This window comes from Apodemus sylvaticus, chromosome 17 (genome assembly GCF_947179515.1).
Source record: "Apodemus sylvaticus chromosome 17, mApoSyl1.1, whole genome shotgun sequence".
In the NCBI taxonomy this organism is placed as follows: domain Eukaryota; kingdom Metazoa; phylum Chordata; class Mammalia; order Rodentia; family Muridae; genus Apodemus; species Apodemus sylvaticus.
The window spans coordinates 29,387,683-29,399,614 of NC_067488.1; the positions used below are offsets into that span (position 1 = coordinate 29,387,683).

An 11,932-nucleotide genomic window follows, 5' to 3' on the forward strand; every position below is an offset into this window, starting at 1 on the left:
GTAACTTGAATCTTGAATAAGGCTTTAGGACACATATAAGATCCCACAATTTCCTTCCTCTGTGTGTGTGTGTGTGTGTGTGTGTGTGCAAACCTGTGCCTGATTGTGTGCATGTGTGGAGACCAAAGGTTGATGCCAGATGTCTTCCTCCATTACTGTACACATTGGTTTTTAAGGCTCTCTCTCTCTGTCTCTCTTTCTCTGTCTCTCTCTCTGTCTCCCTCTCTGTCTCTGTCTCTCTGTCTCTGTCTCTGTTTCTCTCTCTGTTTCTCTCTGTGTGTCTCTCTGTCTCTCTGTCTCTCTCTCTCTCTCTCTCTCTCTCTCTCTCTCTCTCTCTGTTTCTCCCCCTCAAGCTTACCAATTTGGCTAGCTTGACCAGCTAGCAAGCTTCAGGAATCTACCTGTAACACATTGGGTGTTACAGGGAGAAGATGGGTGCCGCTCCAACTAGCTTTGAAGTGGGTCCAGGTAATCCAAAATCAGCTGTTGTTTTGCCAGCAAGCACTCCACCAAACACTGTGACAACCAAACCCTAGTTGTTATTGACAGGGTCCTCTATGGAGGTTTCATTTTGTCCTTACAACTGACATTAAGGTAGATATAATCCAAATGTATTATTATATGTTAATGTTTATGCTGATTCATGTTAGTATTAAGTATGTAATGCTACACTGCTACAATGGCACATACATAGAGGATTGTTTTATAAGTACAACTGAAATAGCACATTGTATAGAAGGCAAAATCGCATATTCCAGGAAGTATATAAGTCTTCCCAGGTTCACAAGTTAATAAGCACAGGCCACAGCAGAGAAACACAGGAGACATCCAGGTCCTTTGATGATTAAAGTCCCAACCATAATTTGTGCACAGGTAGACCCTTTCCCTTCAGTGTAGCATCCTAAGTTACAAAACCAAAAAGGATGCGTTGGATAGTAAGATAACCACACTAGGATTTGACTGCGTATTATATTTCCTAAAGGAAGTAGCCTAGAGCAAGGGTTTACCAGCTGAACAAAACTCCCTCTTCCCCAATTCTGATTCCAAGGCTGAAATCCCTGCTCTTCAGGTCTCCTCTAGCAGAGTCCACACATTTGCCCACACTGGGCAGAGGCCTGAATCTACACTCTTCTGTCTACTAACCCAAGGCCTGCATAGTGTTCACAGGACAGTCTCCAGCACTGGCAGACACTGACTGTCACAGACCCCGATACCTCCTAAAAGCCATTACTGTGTTCATCCTGTTCCAACATCACTGTGAGAAGACAGAGTGTTCAGTTTAGCAAAACCAGACTCAATACATCTGGCCACTCAGTCACTTACTGGGGCGGGGAGGGAGGGTGGTCTCTGCCTTCGCTCCACTCTGAGACACAAAGGAACTTGTGAATGAGCTGGAGAGGTTCATGAGGACACGCATTTGGAACAGAGGCATTTTGCGAAAATTAAGGGTTCATTCATTTGCTCTCCAGTCTTCCTGCCTTGATGAATGTGTCTGCAGTAGTTCCAAGGCGGCTGATCTTCCTCCCTCTCTCCTGCCTCTTCCAAGACAGACACGTGGCATTCTCTGACTCATTAGCTGGGAGGGGGAGAGTCTCTTTTACACACTACACATCTTTCCACGACTCCACCACAGTTGTAATCAAATGCTTCCGTACTTGGTTGTCGCTGCTCACCTTGTCTATTTAAATGGACGTGATTACAAATGTAGTTCATTGTTGCACGTTAGGAACACTATGGGAATTGAAGAGCCTCCTTGCTAAGGACTTAGGAAATAGCAGTTCTATTGCTGACTTCGAGATCTCTACCTTTTGTATTTATGTTTTGATCTGGTTGTATGATAGGACTACAGGCTTCTCTTCTGCCAGTTACAAACTTAATTAAATATGTATTCATTGGCTCTCTTCCTCTACCTATCAACCATTAGCCCTTTACAGAGTCACTTTTATTATAACCTGTCCCATATGCATAATTTCTCCTTACAAACAAACACGTTTAGGGACTGACTAGAGCATTTCATATTTTTAAATATATATTTCAAACTATATATATCATATAATATATACATAGTACATAAAATTATATATATATATATATATATTCTTTGTGTTCTGATTCCTAGTGAGAAACACACATGAAAATTATATCAGAATCAAAATGGACTTCTATCAGCCCTAACAAAAGCCAGGAAGGAAGCCGTGCCTAGTCATTACATGACTGGCCAAGAATCACTACAGCAAAAGGCTCTGCCAAAACCACAAGCTTACACAGAAGCCATGCACTCTTTTACCAGCAGAATTATGAGGGCGGCTGTGTGGCCACTGTCTGTTCAACTACTCTTGTTAACTACTGAGGCTAAGGGTTATTATTCCTCAAAACCCGTGTCTTTAGGCTGGCTCCTCTGGCCTAAACCTGTTTGAGCACACACACACACACAGTTTAGCGTGACTTGATTGTTCCCACTGAGATGCTCTGTTAACCTCAAGTAAGTATCATTCTTTAAGGAATCTCTGATTGCTGTTTTGGTTTTGGTTTTGGTTTTGGTTTCTTTCTTTCTTTCTTTTTTTTTTTTTTTTTTTTTTTTTTTTTGTCTCAGATTGACACCAGGCTCAGCTCAACACCCTCTGGCCCTTCATAATGCTCAGGACCGTACCTCATTGTGCTTGAGAATGCAGTTCTTCTGCAGACAAATTGCTATATTTGTTTAATAAGCAGTTTCCCTAGTAAATTCAGTAAAAGGAAATAGAAGCCTTTTTGCTCCTATTCTGAGCCTGTTCATTTTAGAGGTCCTTTTAGACACTTCTGAACATGTCATTTTCCTACATTAAGCAAGCTAAGTCCACTGAGAAAAAGCAGGAACAGCGGCCTCCATCAAATCCACCAAAGAATTTCTGCCAATTCTGCATTTAGCTTTCCATTTCCAAACTTTGTGTAATCAGAACTGTGAGACTAAAGACTTCTACAACAGAGAGAAATGGGATCTTGCCACTTGGGCTCTTTTTTAACTTAGTTCCACTTTGTGACATAAAAATTTCAGTCTGTTGACAAAGGCTAGGGATTTGAACCTTTTGATACTATTAATTTTGATAGGTAACTTCAGAGGCTGAAGATGACATATCTGTTCTACGACCTGCGTAGACCTGTGGCCCTTGTCATGCCAATGGTGCTACATGACAAGCATGGTTGCTTTACCTGAGACTAGGAAGCCACATAAGTAAGGCTCAGTGCAAGCTGTTGAACACAGATCTTCCCATTGTAGTTTCTATGGTAAGTGCATCTTCTGGCAACACTCACAGTGATTTTGAAAACCATGCATAGTATAGTTATATTTGCTATTGCTGGCCTGGATACATAGGTGCCCTGTGTGGGACAAACATAAAGGAATGCAGCAGCAACCCCTGACAATTTGGGGAGGAATGTGCCAAGATGTCCTTCAAGGATCGATAGGGACACATGGCTGTCCTGCCTTCCTCTCTCAACTCCCATGAAGCTTCAGGCTCTGTCTGTATCTGTCAGCCTGGATTCACAGACAGGAACCTGGCATAACTGTGCTCTGAGAGGCTCCACCCAGCAGCTGACCAAAACAGACGCAGGGACCCATAACCAAATTAGACAGGGAGCTTAGGAGGTCTTCTGGAAGAGTTGGGGTAAAGATGGAGGAACCCAGATAGGGAAGAGGCTCCACCAGAAGACCAACAGAATCAACTAACCTGAACTGTTAGGTGCTCCCAGAGACAGAACCACTGACATAGCCCCCTTCCCCCTGCACATATATGGCAGATGTACAGCTCAGTCTCACGTGGGTCCCCAAACAACTGGAGCAGGGGGCTTATACTCACTCTGTTGCCTATCTGTGGATCCTGTTCCCCTAACTGGACTGCCATATCTGGCCTCACTGGGAAGGATGTGTGTAGTCCTACAATGACCTGAGGTGCTAGTGTGGGTTGGTATGCAGAGGTGGGAAGGGGGGGTGAAACGGGACACTTCTGAGACTTCTCCCTTCTCAGAGGTGACTGGGAGTAGTGAGGAATGTGTGGTCATAAGATTCTTTCCATTAATACAGCATAAATCATTGGGTGATTAATTCCCACATGATAAATTTAAGAGTTTTGGCCACTAACCGGATCCAACAAACTATTCACTGAACAATTTGATGACACCCACTAATATTACAGTAAGTTGAACAGCTTGAGTTACTATTAAAAAAAAATGTCAAAAGAAAGGGTGTCTGTGTGGAGAAAGGAATGCAGTGGGCTCTAATAATAGATGGTTTATTGGGAACTCTCATAACATTTTTCAAAAGGACCTGACAGCCTTCATTTTAATAAGACAGAGTGAAGAGGAAATGGCTTAAAAGATGTCATCAATCTTTTATTTAACTAAGTACGGCCCTTCATTTTGAAGGAAATGATACAATTTCGAATTGGAACCGCCTTCTGAAGAAGAGGTGAAAGAAAACTGATTTAACATACAACCGCAGATCAAATTAACTTTTCTACAATTTGCTGGGAAAGAAAATACCTGTGGAGTATGTATCCTGATTCATAACCAAGAACAAAACATAACGAGAAGAGGAATAAAACAGTCAAATTTGTCAGAATCCTGATTTTTAAACAATTTGCAAATAAAATCTAAGTTTCCAAACAAATCCATTGGATGACTATAATCACGCTCAATTCTATTTTAATTGTTTTTTAAAAATGTCTAGACAAGCACATGGTATCAAGAGTCTTCAACACAGTGGATCCCATTTTAAGAAAAAAAAAAAAAGAAAAAGAAAACTAGTAGTCCTTAGAATTTTCTTAGCTTTCCATAGTATATGTCATATAAAATTAAAGTTTTGCTTCCAAAAAAATATGCTGTCATGTGGTTGTCCTTGTCCCGTGGTGCCAGGAGGGCCAGGAGCACCGCAGCTTCGAGAAGCTGAACCACTGAACCATTTTCATAAAAACTAAAAATTTTCTTCAAGATCTGGAATAAAGTCTTCTGCTAGACACTTTAGTGTTACAAAGTCATTTTAAATTAAATGCGGAATAAAAGCTACAAAAGTACAAGTTCTTTCAATACAAAAAGGTGTGTAGCTGAAGTTGTAGGCTCCTTTGACATACATAAGCAGTCTCAATAAAATATTTGCTCGGGTAAGAAAATAGAATTTGTCTGGTTTCTTTTTGTATATGTTCCACGGGGTCTTGCTTATCCCTTCCAGAGCTTCAGAAAAACACTGGAATTAATATTTCTTTCCTTCAAAGAGCATCCATAATTCACAGTACAAAATAGTTCTATGCCTTATCCCTAAAGAGAGACAAAAATTATTAATATACTTTTTCCCCTAAAGTGCCAGATGTAGCCATTACCAGGACTTTAAAGTAAAAAATGTTTTCCCCACAACACTGCAGTCTTGAAAACCAAGAGATGACATGACACTGTATCTTAGAGCCCTAAACTGATGTATTTTACTTTAGAACAGTGGTTCTCAACTGAATCCTGTGACCCTTAAACACGGTTAGTCTCTCTTGCTGTAGTGACCCTCAACCATAGAATTACTTTGATGTTCCTTCATAACTATAATCTTGCTACTGTTATGAATTGCAATGTCAATACCTGACATTGGACATCCAAAAGGATCAGGACCCACAGGTTGAGGACCACTACCTTAGACTTTCTACCCCCTAAGAAAACTTCTGATGTGTTAGCTCTTCCTAAGTATGACATATTTGGCATTATTGCTACCCAGCAAAATTGGTGGCAGCACATTCCAGAAACCATCATCTGAAACAGATCAACTTTCAAAGAGGAAGAATGCTACAGGTGGGGTAGATCTGAGGAGTTCTTCCTTTGGGGGCACTTCACGTATAACACAAGTCATCTGCTACACTCAGTATGATCTTTGAGGTCCGAAGGAGGAAGCAAGGATGGGAGGGAGAGCAGGTGGCATTTGCTCTTCCATAGCTGCTGGGGACAGCCATTCTGGTTCCTCCCCTCCTGTAGTCTACATGGTGGGCATCGATTTCCACTTTCACTAACACAAATCTGTCAGACAAAGGTTTCCCTAAATAATATCCTCTGTGCGTTTATCTTTCTCTCCATGGACAAGACCATATAATCAAATACCTATGAGCTCATTAAACATGGAAATCAGATCCACATTCCCAACTGGAAAATGGTTCTCCAATGTCCCAAACCAAGGCTAGTGTGTATGTAACTCATTTAACATTCAAACAACAAGGACTTGCTTGGTAAGCATTGTAAAAGGGGGAAGAGCATTTGATGCCTTTATAATTAATGAAAAGGTTTCACATGCTGAGGTACTATGAAGATTTAGGCTTAAAAAAAAGGGGGGAGGTGATTTACAGATTCCCCAAGCAAGAAGCCCAACCATGACTGTGGCTTCAGGACACTCAAGTAAGATTTTGTTCCAATTACTAAGAACTGGTTCCAGTGTTATAAAGAACTGGTAGAAGCAGCAAAGGCCTTTAACCATGCTCAGGTTTTGAGAGCAGTTGGTAAGTACTCATCAGTCAACGGTCTGCCTGCAGTTCAGGCAACGGGCAGTAGCAGTCTTAAAGCCTTGTACTAAAGTGCATGGAAGTTCCGTAGTAACTGTTACCTGTTCAGCCTGTTCACATGACACCCATAACAACCTACGTTTGGGACTGTCATCAAATCTGTTCTGACCGGACTACATACTATCTGTGTCCAATGCTAGCAATCTTAAGAAAGGTCTCTGAATAGGATGTTCTCCAAGCCACAAAGGAATTGGGTACATATAACAAGACTTTGTACCTTGAATTAAACGCCATACATCATGGATGACAAAGTAACCCTAAGAACAACAATCTGGTGTGGAAGGGGGGACCAGGGAAAGAAAAACAGAAAGCAAAATGAACCCTAGATCCAAACATGGTTTTTAAAGGGTTACTTTCACCACTTTTAGCAAGGGGACAAGGAGAGATTTAATTCTAGCCAGGGTAGCATTGGTTGATTCCCTAGAGGATACTTTATGGGGTGGCACAAGCCAACCCCATCTGTGACCTGCAGATGAACAGGCCAAGCAGGTTTAATTAGATCAGAGACACAAAGGGCTATTGCCTCCCTTGATAACAACACCAGAGCTCTAAGAGCCCACAACAGCAGGCCAAAAACACAGGAGGCAGAATGGCACCTTAATTGAATCCTTTCCCTGGCTGGCCCTTGACAATGATTTACTTGTAATCGGGGAAGGAACTGGGAGCCAAAGACTCCGCTTAGAGCCAGCTTCCCAAGAGGAGGTACTTGGGGATAGGGAGGGGGGAGGTAGTAAAATCCGTTTGTAGCCTGTAGCCTGAGTTTGCAAAAGTATTTGCTGCACTTAATACAGGGCTGTTTGGTTTCGGTCTGCCGCTCCCAGATCTTGTAGTTTCAGCAGCCTTGTGCCCCGGGAATCCCATAAAATAAATCACTCCAGCTTCAAGGATCCCAAGCACAGCTCAGTGGGGGGAAGCAGACAAGCAGTTCTCCCAGCAGACCCGAAGCGGCTCCTCCCCAATCCTCTCTGGCCTTTGTACCCTGCGTCCTCCAAGCTGAGAGTAAGGAGGGATCCAGAGAGGCCGAATGCAAGGCAAACTGCTCTGAGATTTCCCGCCCCCCCCCCCCCAAGCCTGCTTGTATACGAAGGGTTGAATTTGGTCCCAGATCTGTAAAGGTTGACGTTGCAAGCAAGTTCACGCTTTACCCCACCTCAGAAAGGAAGGTGGACTGAGGGGGCCTGAAGAAAAAGCATTCCATGGCCACCCACCAGCCAATCCTACCTGCTCCCTAAATCCCTTTCCTCCTCCCCCGTCCAAAGCCGGCTGTGCATTTCACCAACTCTGCTTTTTCCAAGAGGCCCAGAAATACTAAATAGGGCCCAAGTGTAAGGGGGGGGGGGGGGAGAGAAAGGGGGTGTGGCCGCAGCAAACAGCTTCCTTTTGTAGCTCTGAGTCCAGGTCTAGTATCAGTGCACGGCCGAGTCTCCATTCTCCTCCTCAGAGCCCGAGGCTGGGGGACGCAGGGGAGACGGTGTAGTCCGAGTCGGGTCGCTGTCGCCCTCATCCGGCTCAGCCGGGTGCAGGTGCGTGGCAAGCTCCTGCAGCACCGCCGCGCGTCCGATCTGGTCGTTGCGCCGCTTCTCCATGATCAAGTCCTCCAGGCTCTGGAACTCGAGAGTGTGGCTGCGCTGAGCCGAGAGCTGAATCTGCAAACGGTAGGGCTGCTTGCCGATGCGCAGCTCGCCACCGATCTTGAACTCGCGTTTGCCATAGCGGCACCAGGCGGCAAAGCTCTCGGAGTTGCGCCAGCTGAGCTCCCGCTCCTTGGCGCCCACGTGGGCCAGTGCGTTGCGCACTACGGCGCTGGGGCTCAGTGGCTTGTAGCGATACAGATCGTTGACCACGCGGCCCCGCCGGCCCTGGCTCGCATCGGTCAGGAAGCTGTTGCTCACCTCCAGCCGGTGCAAATGCACCACTTGGAAATTGCCCACGTAGACAGCCCAGTGCGGGTATTGCGCCTGCGATACAAACTCCACCAGGTCACCCGGACTGCACTTGTTGAGCAAGTTCTCCGGTGTGTAGGTGCTCAGCGCCGCCGATCCCGGCGCAAAGCTTTTCTGATAAATGCACTCATCACGATAAAACACCGAGCATTCCACCTCATGCTGCCGCGGGTCGTAGGGCTGCGGCGGGGGCAGGGGAGGCCGGTCCCCCGTGTCGGACAAAGCTCCGCCATCAAGCCCCTGGGGCGGTGGCTGAGGTTCCACATCCTCATCGTCATTAGAGAAAATATAAGAGACTCCGATGCGGGGCCCATCGTCTCGATCCACGCCGGTCGGGTCGGCCGTGGGAACTTCCTTATAACTTAGGTGGGTCAGTTTCTCCACCTGGTTGCCCATTACGCTGTGGACGCTCGTTCACAGGACTTCAAGAGGAGAAAGAGAAACCACCATCAGAGTCATTGGCACTGGACCCCGGGCAGGGGCTAAAGCCACCTGTTGGAAGAGAAGGCAAGGGAGATGTTTGTAGGTGCCAGTCCAGAAAAAGACGTTTGTTTCTGGAAAAAGAACGGGTAGGGGCCGAGCGCCTGGAGCCATTTTAGGGGAAGTCTGGGGGACGAGCTTCCTCGCGTTTCCACACCACTAAGGTCACGATCACTGGAGACATGGCCACTCCAGCTTTCCCCTTCCCCCCAGCTATTACCTGGCCTTGGCCAAAGCCCATTGCATCAGCAGCTCCGACAGCTTCCGCCCGCGCCCTACCTGCCAACCCTGGGCAGGAGGAGGGGGGGAGGAAATAGAAACTTTATTCTAATTTCCTTCTCTTTCCTAACTTCCCCTCCCACTCCGGATCCTAACTAGCCCTTTAACGTCCTTCAATGCCTGCACCCCCTAGGAACCCGCTAGGCTCCCACGACGTGGAGGTGGCAGGTGAGCCACCCGACTTGGCTCACCTGCCTGCAAGTCACCGCGGCTAGTCGGCCCCTCCCCCGCGCTCCTGCCCTGGGGTTCAGATTACCTGCGCCGACTCTCTCCCCCGAGAGGTAGAAGCCCTAGGGGACCGGGAGGGGCACCCTACCGCACCCGAGACTTCTAAGGCGAGTTCGCAGGTGTGGGCTCCGAAGTGCCTCCTCTTCCAGCACGGACCACGGCGAAGCTGGGCTTCGGGGAAGGACGCATATCTCTCCCGCCGCTCCCTCGCGGCTGTGTAGAGCCCCAGGATTTTAAGATGGGGTGGGGGGCAATGCCCGTTCACGCTCGTTGCCGCACGACCCCTCACGCAGATATCCGGGAAGGTGGAGCACCAGGAGGAAAGCACACGGAGCTAGCAGGGCTTCCCGCGGACCGCAGCTCCCGCTCGGGCTAGGCGAGCAACAAGCGCCGGAGCGGGAGGAACGGGATTGTAGATCCGGCTTGGGGCTCCCGGGCGGGAGTGCAGCCCATGGCATTTAAAGAGACAGACGAGGCTCCGGGAGCTCCGGTCTTTCCGGTATCCAGCTTAGTCTCTCGGAGCCCCGCCCCTGCCCCATCCCGCCTACCAGGGCTGCTCCGCCCTTCCAGAGCCACGCCCCCTCCGTAGCGGGTTTAAATGGGACTGGTAAATAGTGTACCTCCTGGGAACAGGCTTCCTACACCCCCCTGAGCCCCCCAGCCTTTCTATTTTCTGAGTTAGGGTTCTGAGAAGTTGGAAGTCAAACGCCACCTGCCAGTAAAGAAATGCAAGTAGTGAGATTGGTCTTTCTTTCACTTCTCCTTCCATTTCTTCTTAGATGGTGTATCTAAAGAAGGAGAGACTGACCTAAAGGAGTCTATACTGCAAGAGTTCAAGAAAAACACCTGTTTCCAGAGCAAGTAATATTTGGGGATAGTAAAAAAAAAAATTCAGAAAGAGGAAGCAGTTATAATACAGGACTTAGTTGACTGGTTCCCAAAATCCCTAGTGACTGTTAGGTGTCCTTCCAAGTAAACTCAACATTAATTTCACAGACTTCTTTGTTTTCAATTTCTTTTCTGGTGAGAAAAAGCATGCAGAAATGGGGTGGGGGCGTAGAATTGTCTAATTGCCCTTAAATTAAAAACAAATTAGCAGAGACCCCTGGTGAATATATTTCCTTCCTCCTAACATAGAGGGAAGTGATGCCTTCTTGGTTATTAACCTCCACAAGAGGCCACTTCTCCCCCCCCCCCCCCCCGCTGGGTTCATTTCCCTACCCCAGAACTAAACTGCTACCTCTTCCTCCTCCCTTCCTCCTCCTCCTCCTTCTCCTCTGCCCTCCTCCTTTTAAATAATGGGTCAGAACTGAAATAGACAATCTTAGGAAGCACCCAAGCCAGTTAACAGTGCAATTCAAGACCTGCACCTTGTTTTCCATCGACCGAAATTTTCCAAGTAGCATTATTTATTCATTCAGTGCATACCAACCAGTGGAAACAGGAATATACTAACACTACTATGATCCTTTTTAGTTTGAAAGCAGAAACAAAAATCAATCTACTTATGTACCTTTAAGCCAAAACAATCAATATTGTCAAGGCTCTGATGGAAGTTAGTCCTTCAGCAAGCCTAAGATCACAGTATAAGCTATACCAAAAGAGAGGTTTGGGTGTATCCTGAAGGTTTAATTTCAATATTTTCTGATTGGCTGGAGATATATTAGGTTAGGAGAATGGTTCCTGGATGTTTGAATAACGTGCTCCAGGGGCCATTGCGCCTATGGTGTGAGTACAGAGAGATGAGGGTTATACTTAGAATCTGTCTGTTGAGTGGTGAAACCGTCTGTCAGATACTGTGGTCCAGTTTGCCCCTGTATGACACTGGATGGGTTGGGAAGAGATGGAGTCTGCAGAAGGCAACACTTGGACAGTAGGCTGCTGCTAGCACCCTGGGTTCAAGCCCTGAAGGCTGAGAAAGCAGTATTTCTTTGACTCACTCTTCTTATGTGAGCAGTTGCTCTGTTATTCAATTGGCCAATGATAACGTCTCAGAGGGAACATCATCTTATTTAGGACTTACTCAGTTAAGTGTTTAGTAGATGCTGGAGGGCAAATTTTCCATAGACCAAAAATTACTTCCTAAGGGCTGGATAGAGTTCCATGACAGAGAGCTTGCCCACAATGTACAAGGCCCTGGGTTTAATCCTTCCCCCAACACTTGCAGGCCTGCACACACACACACACACACACACACACACACATACACACACACACACACACACACACACATACACACACACATATACATACATACACAGAGAGAGAGAGAGAGAGAGAGAGAGAGAGAGAGAGAGAAAGAGAGAGAGAGAGATGACTTCCTGGTTTTATGAAGCAATCAGCCGAGTGAGCATGTGATACCTTTGATAGCCATCGTCTGGTGTAGATTTTTTTTTTTCTTTTAATTAATGAATGTCTAAGGCTCAGCCTCCATCTGGC

At 46.3% G+C, this 11,932-nt stretch overlaps 1 protein-coding gene across 3 annotated transcripts; it reads right to left on the reverse strand.

Moving 5' to 3' along the window:
- Positions 1-4,252: 4,252 nt before the first annotated feature.
- On the reverse strand, positions 4,253-10,025 carry Lratd2 (LRAT domain containing 2). 3 transcript variants are annotated; one of them, XR_007973938.1, is made up of 3 exons: positions 9,522-10,025; positions 7,785-8,998; positions 4,253-5,289 (listed from the first exon to the last, which is right to left on the reverse strand). XR_007973938.1 is itself a non-coding variant. In XM_052161130.1 (2 exons), exon 2 carries the CDS (start codon positions 8,900-8,902, stop codon positions 7,970-7,972), a length of 933 nt encoding a protein of 310 aa, XP_052017090.1. In that variant the 5' UTR covers positions 8,903-8,998; positions 9,522-10,025; the 3' UTR covers positions 4,253-7,969. The 3 variants fall into 3 exon arrangements, 2 of the variants coding, with proteins under 2 accessions (XP_052017090.1, XP_052017091.1); XM_052161130.1 differs by having other exon boundaries at positions 4,253-8,998; XM_052161131.1 differs by lacking the exon at positions 9,522-10,025 and adding an exon at positions 9,207-9,336 and having other exon boundaries at positions 4,253-8,998.
- Between the last annotated feature and the right edge of the window lie 1,907 nt (positions 10,026-11,932).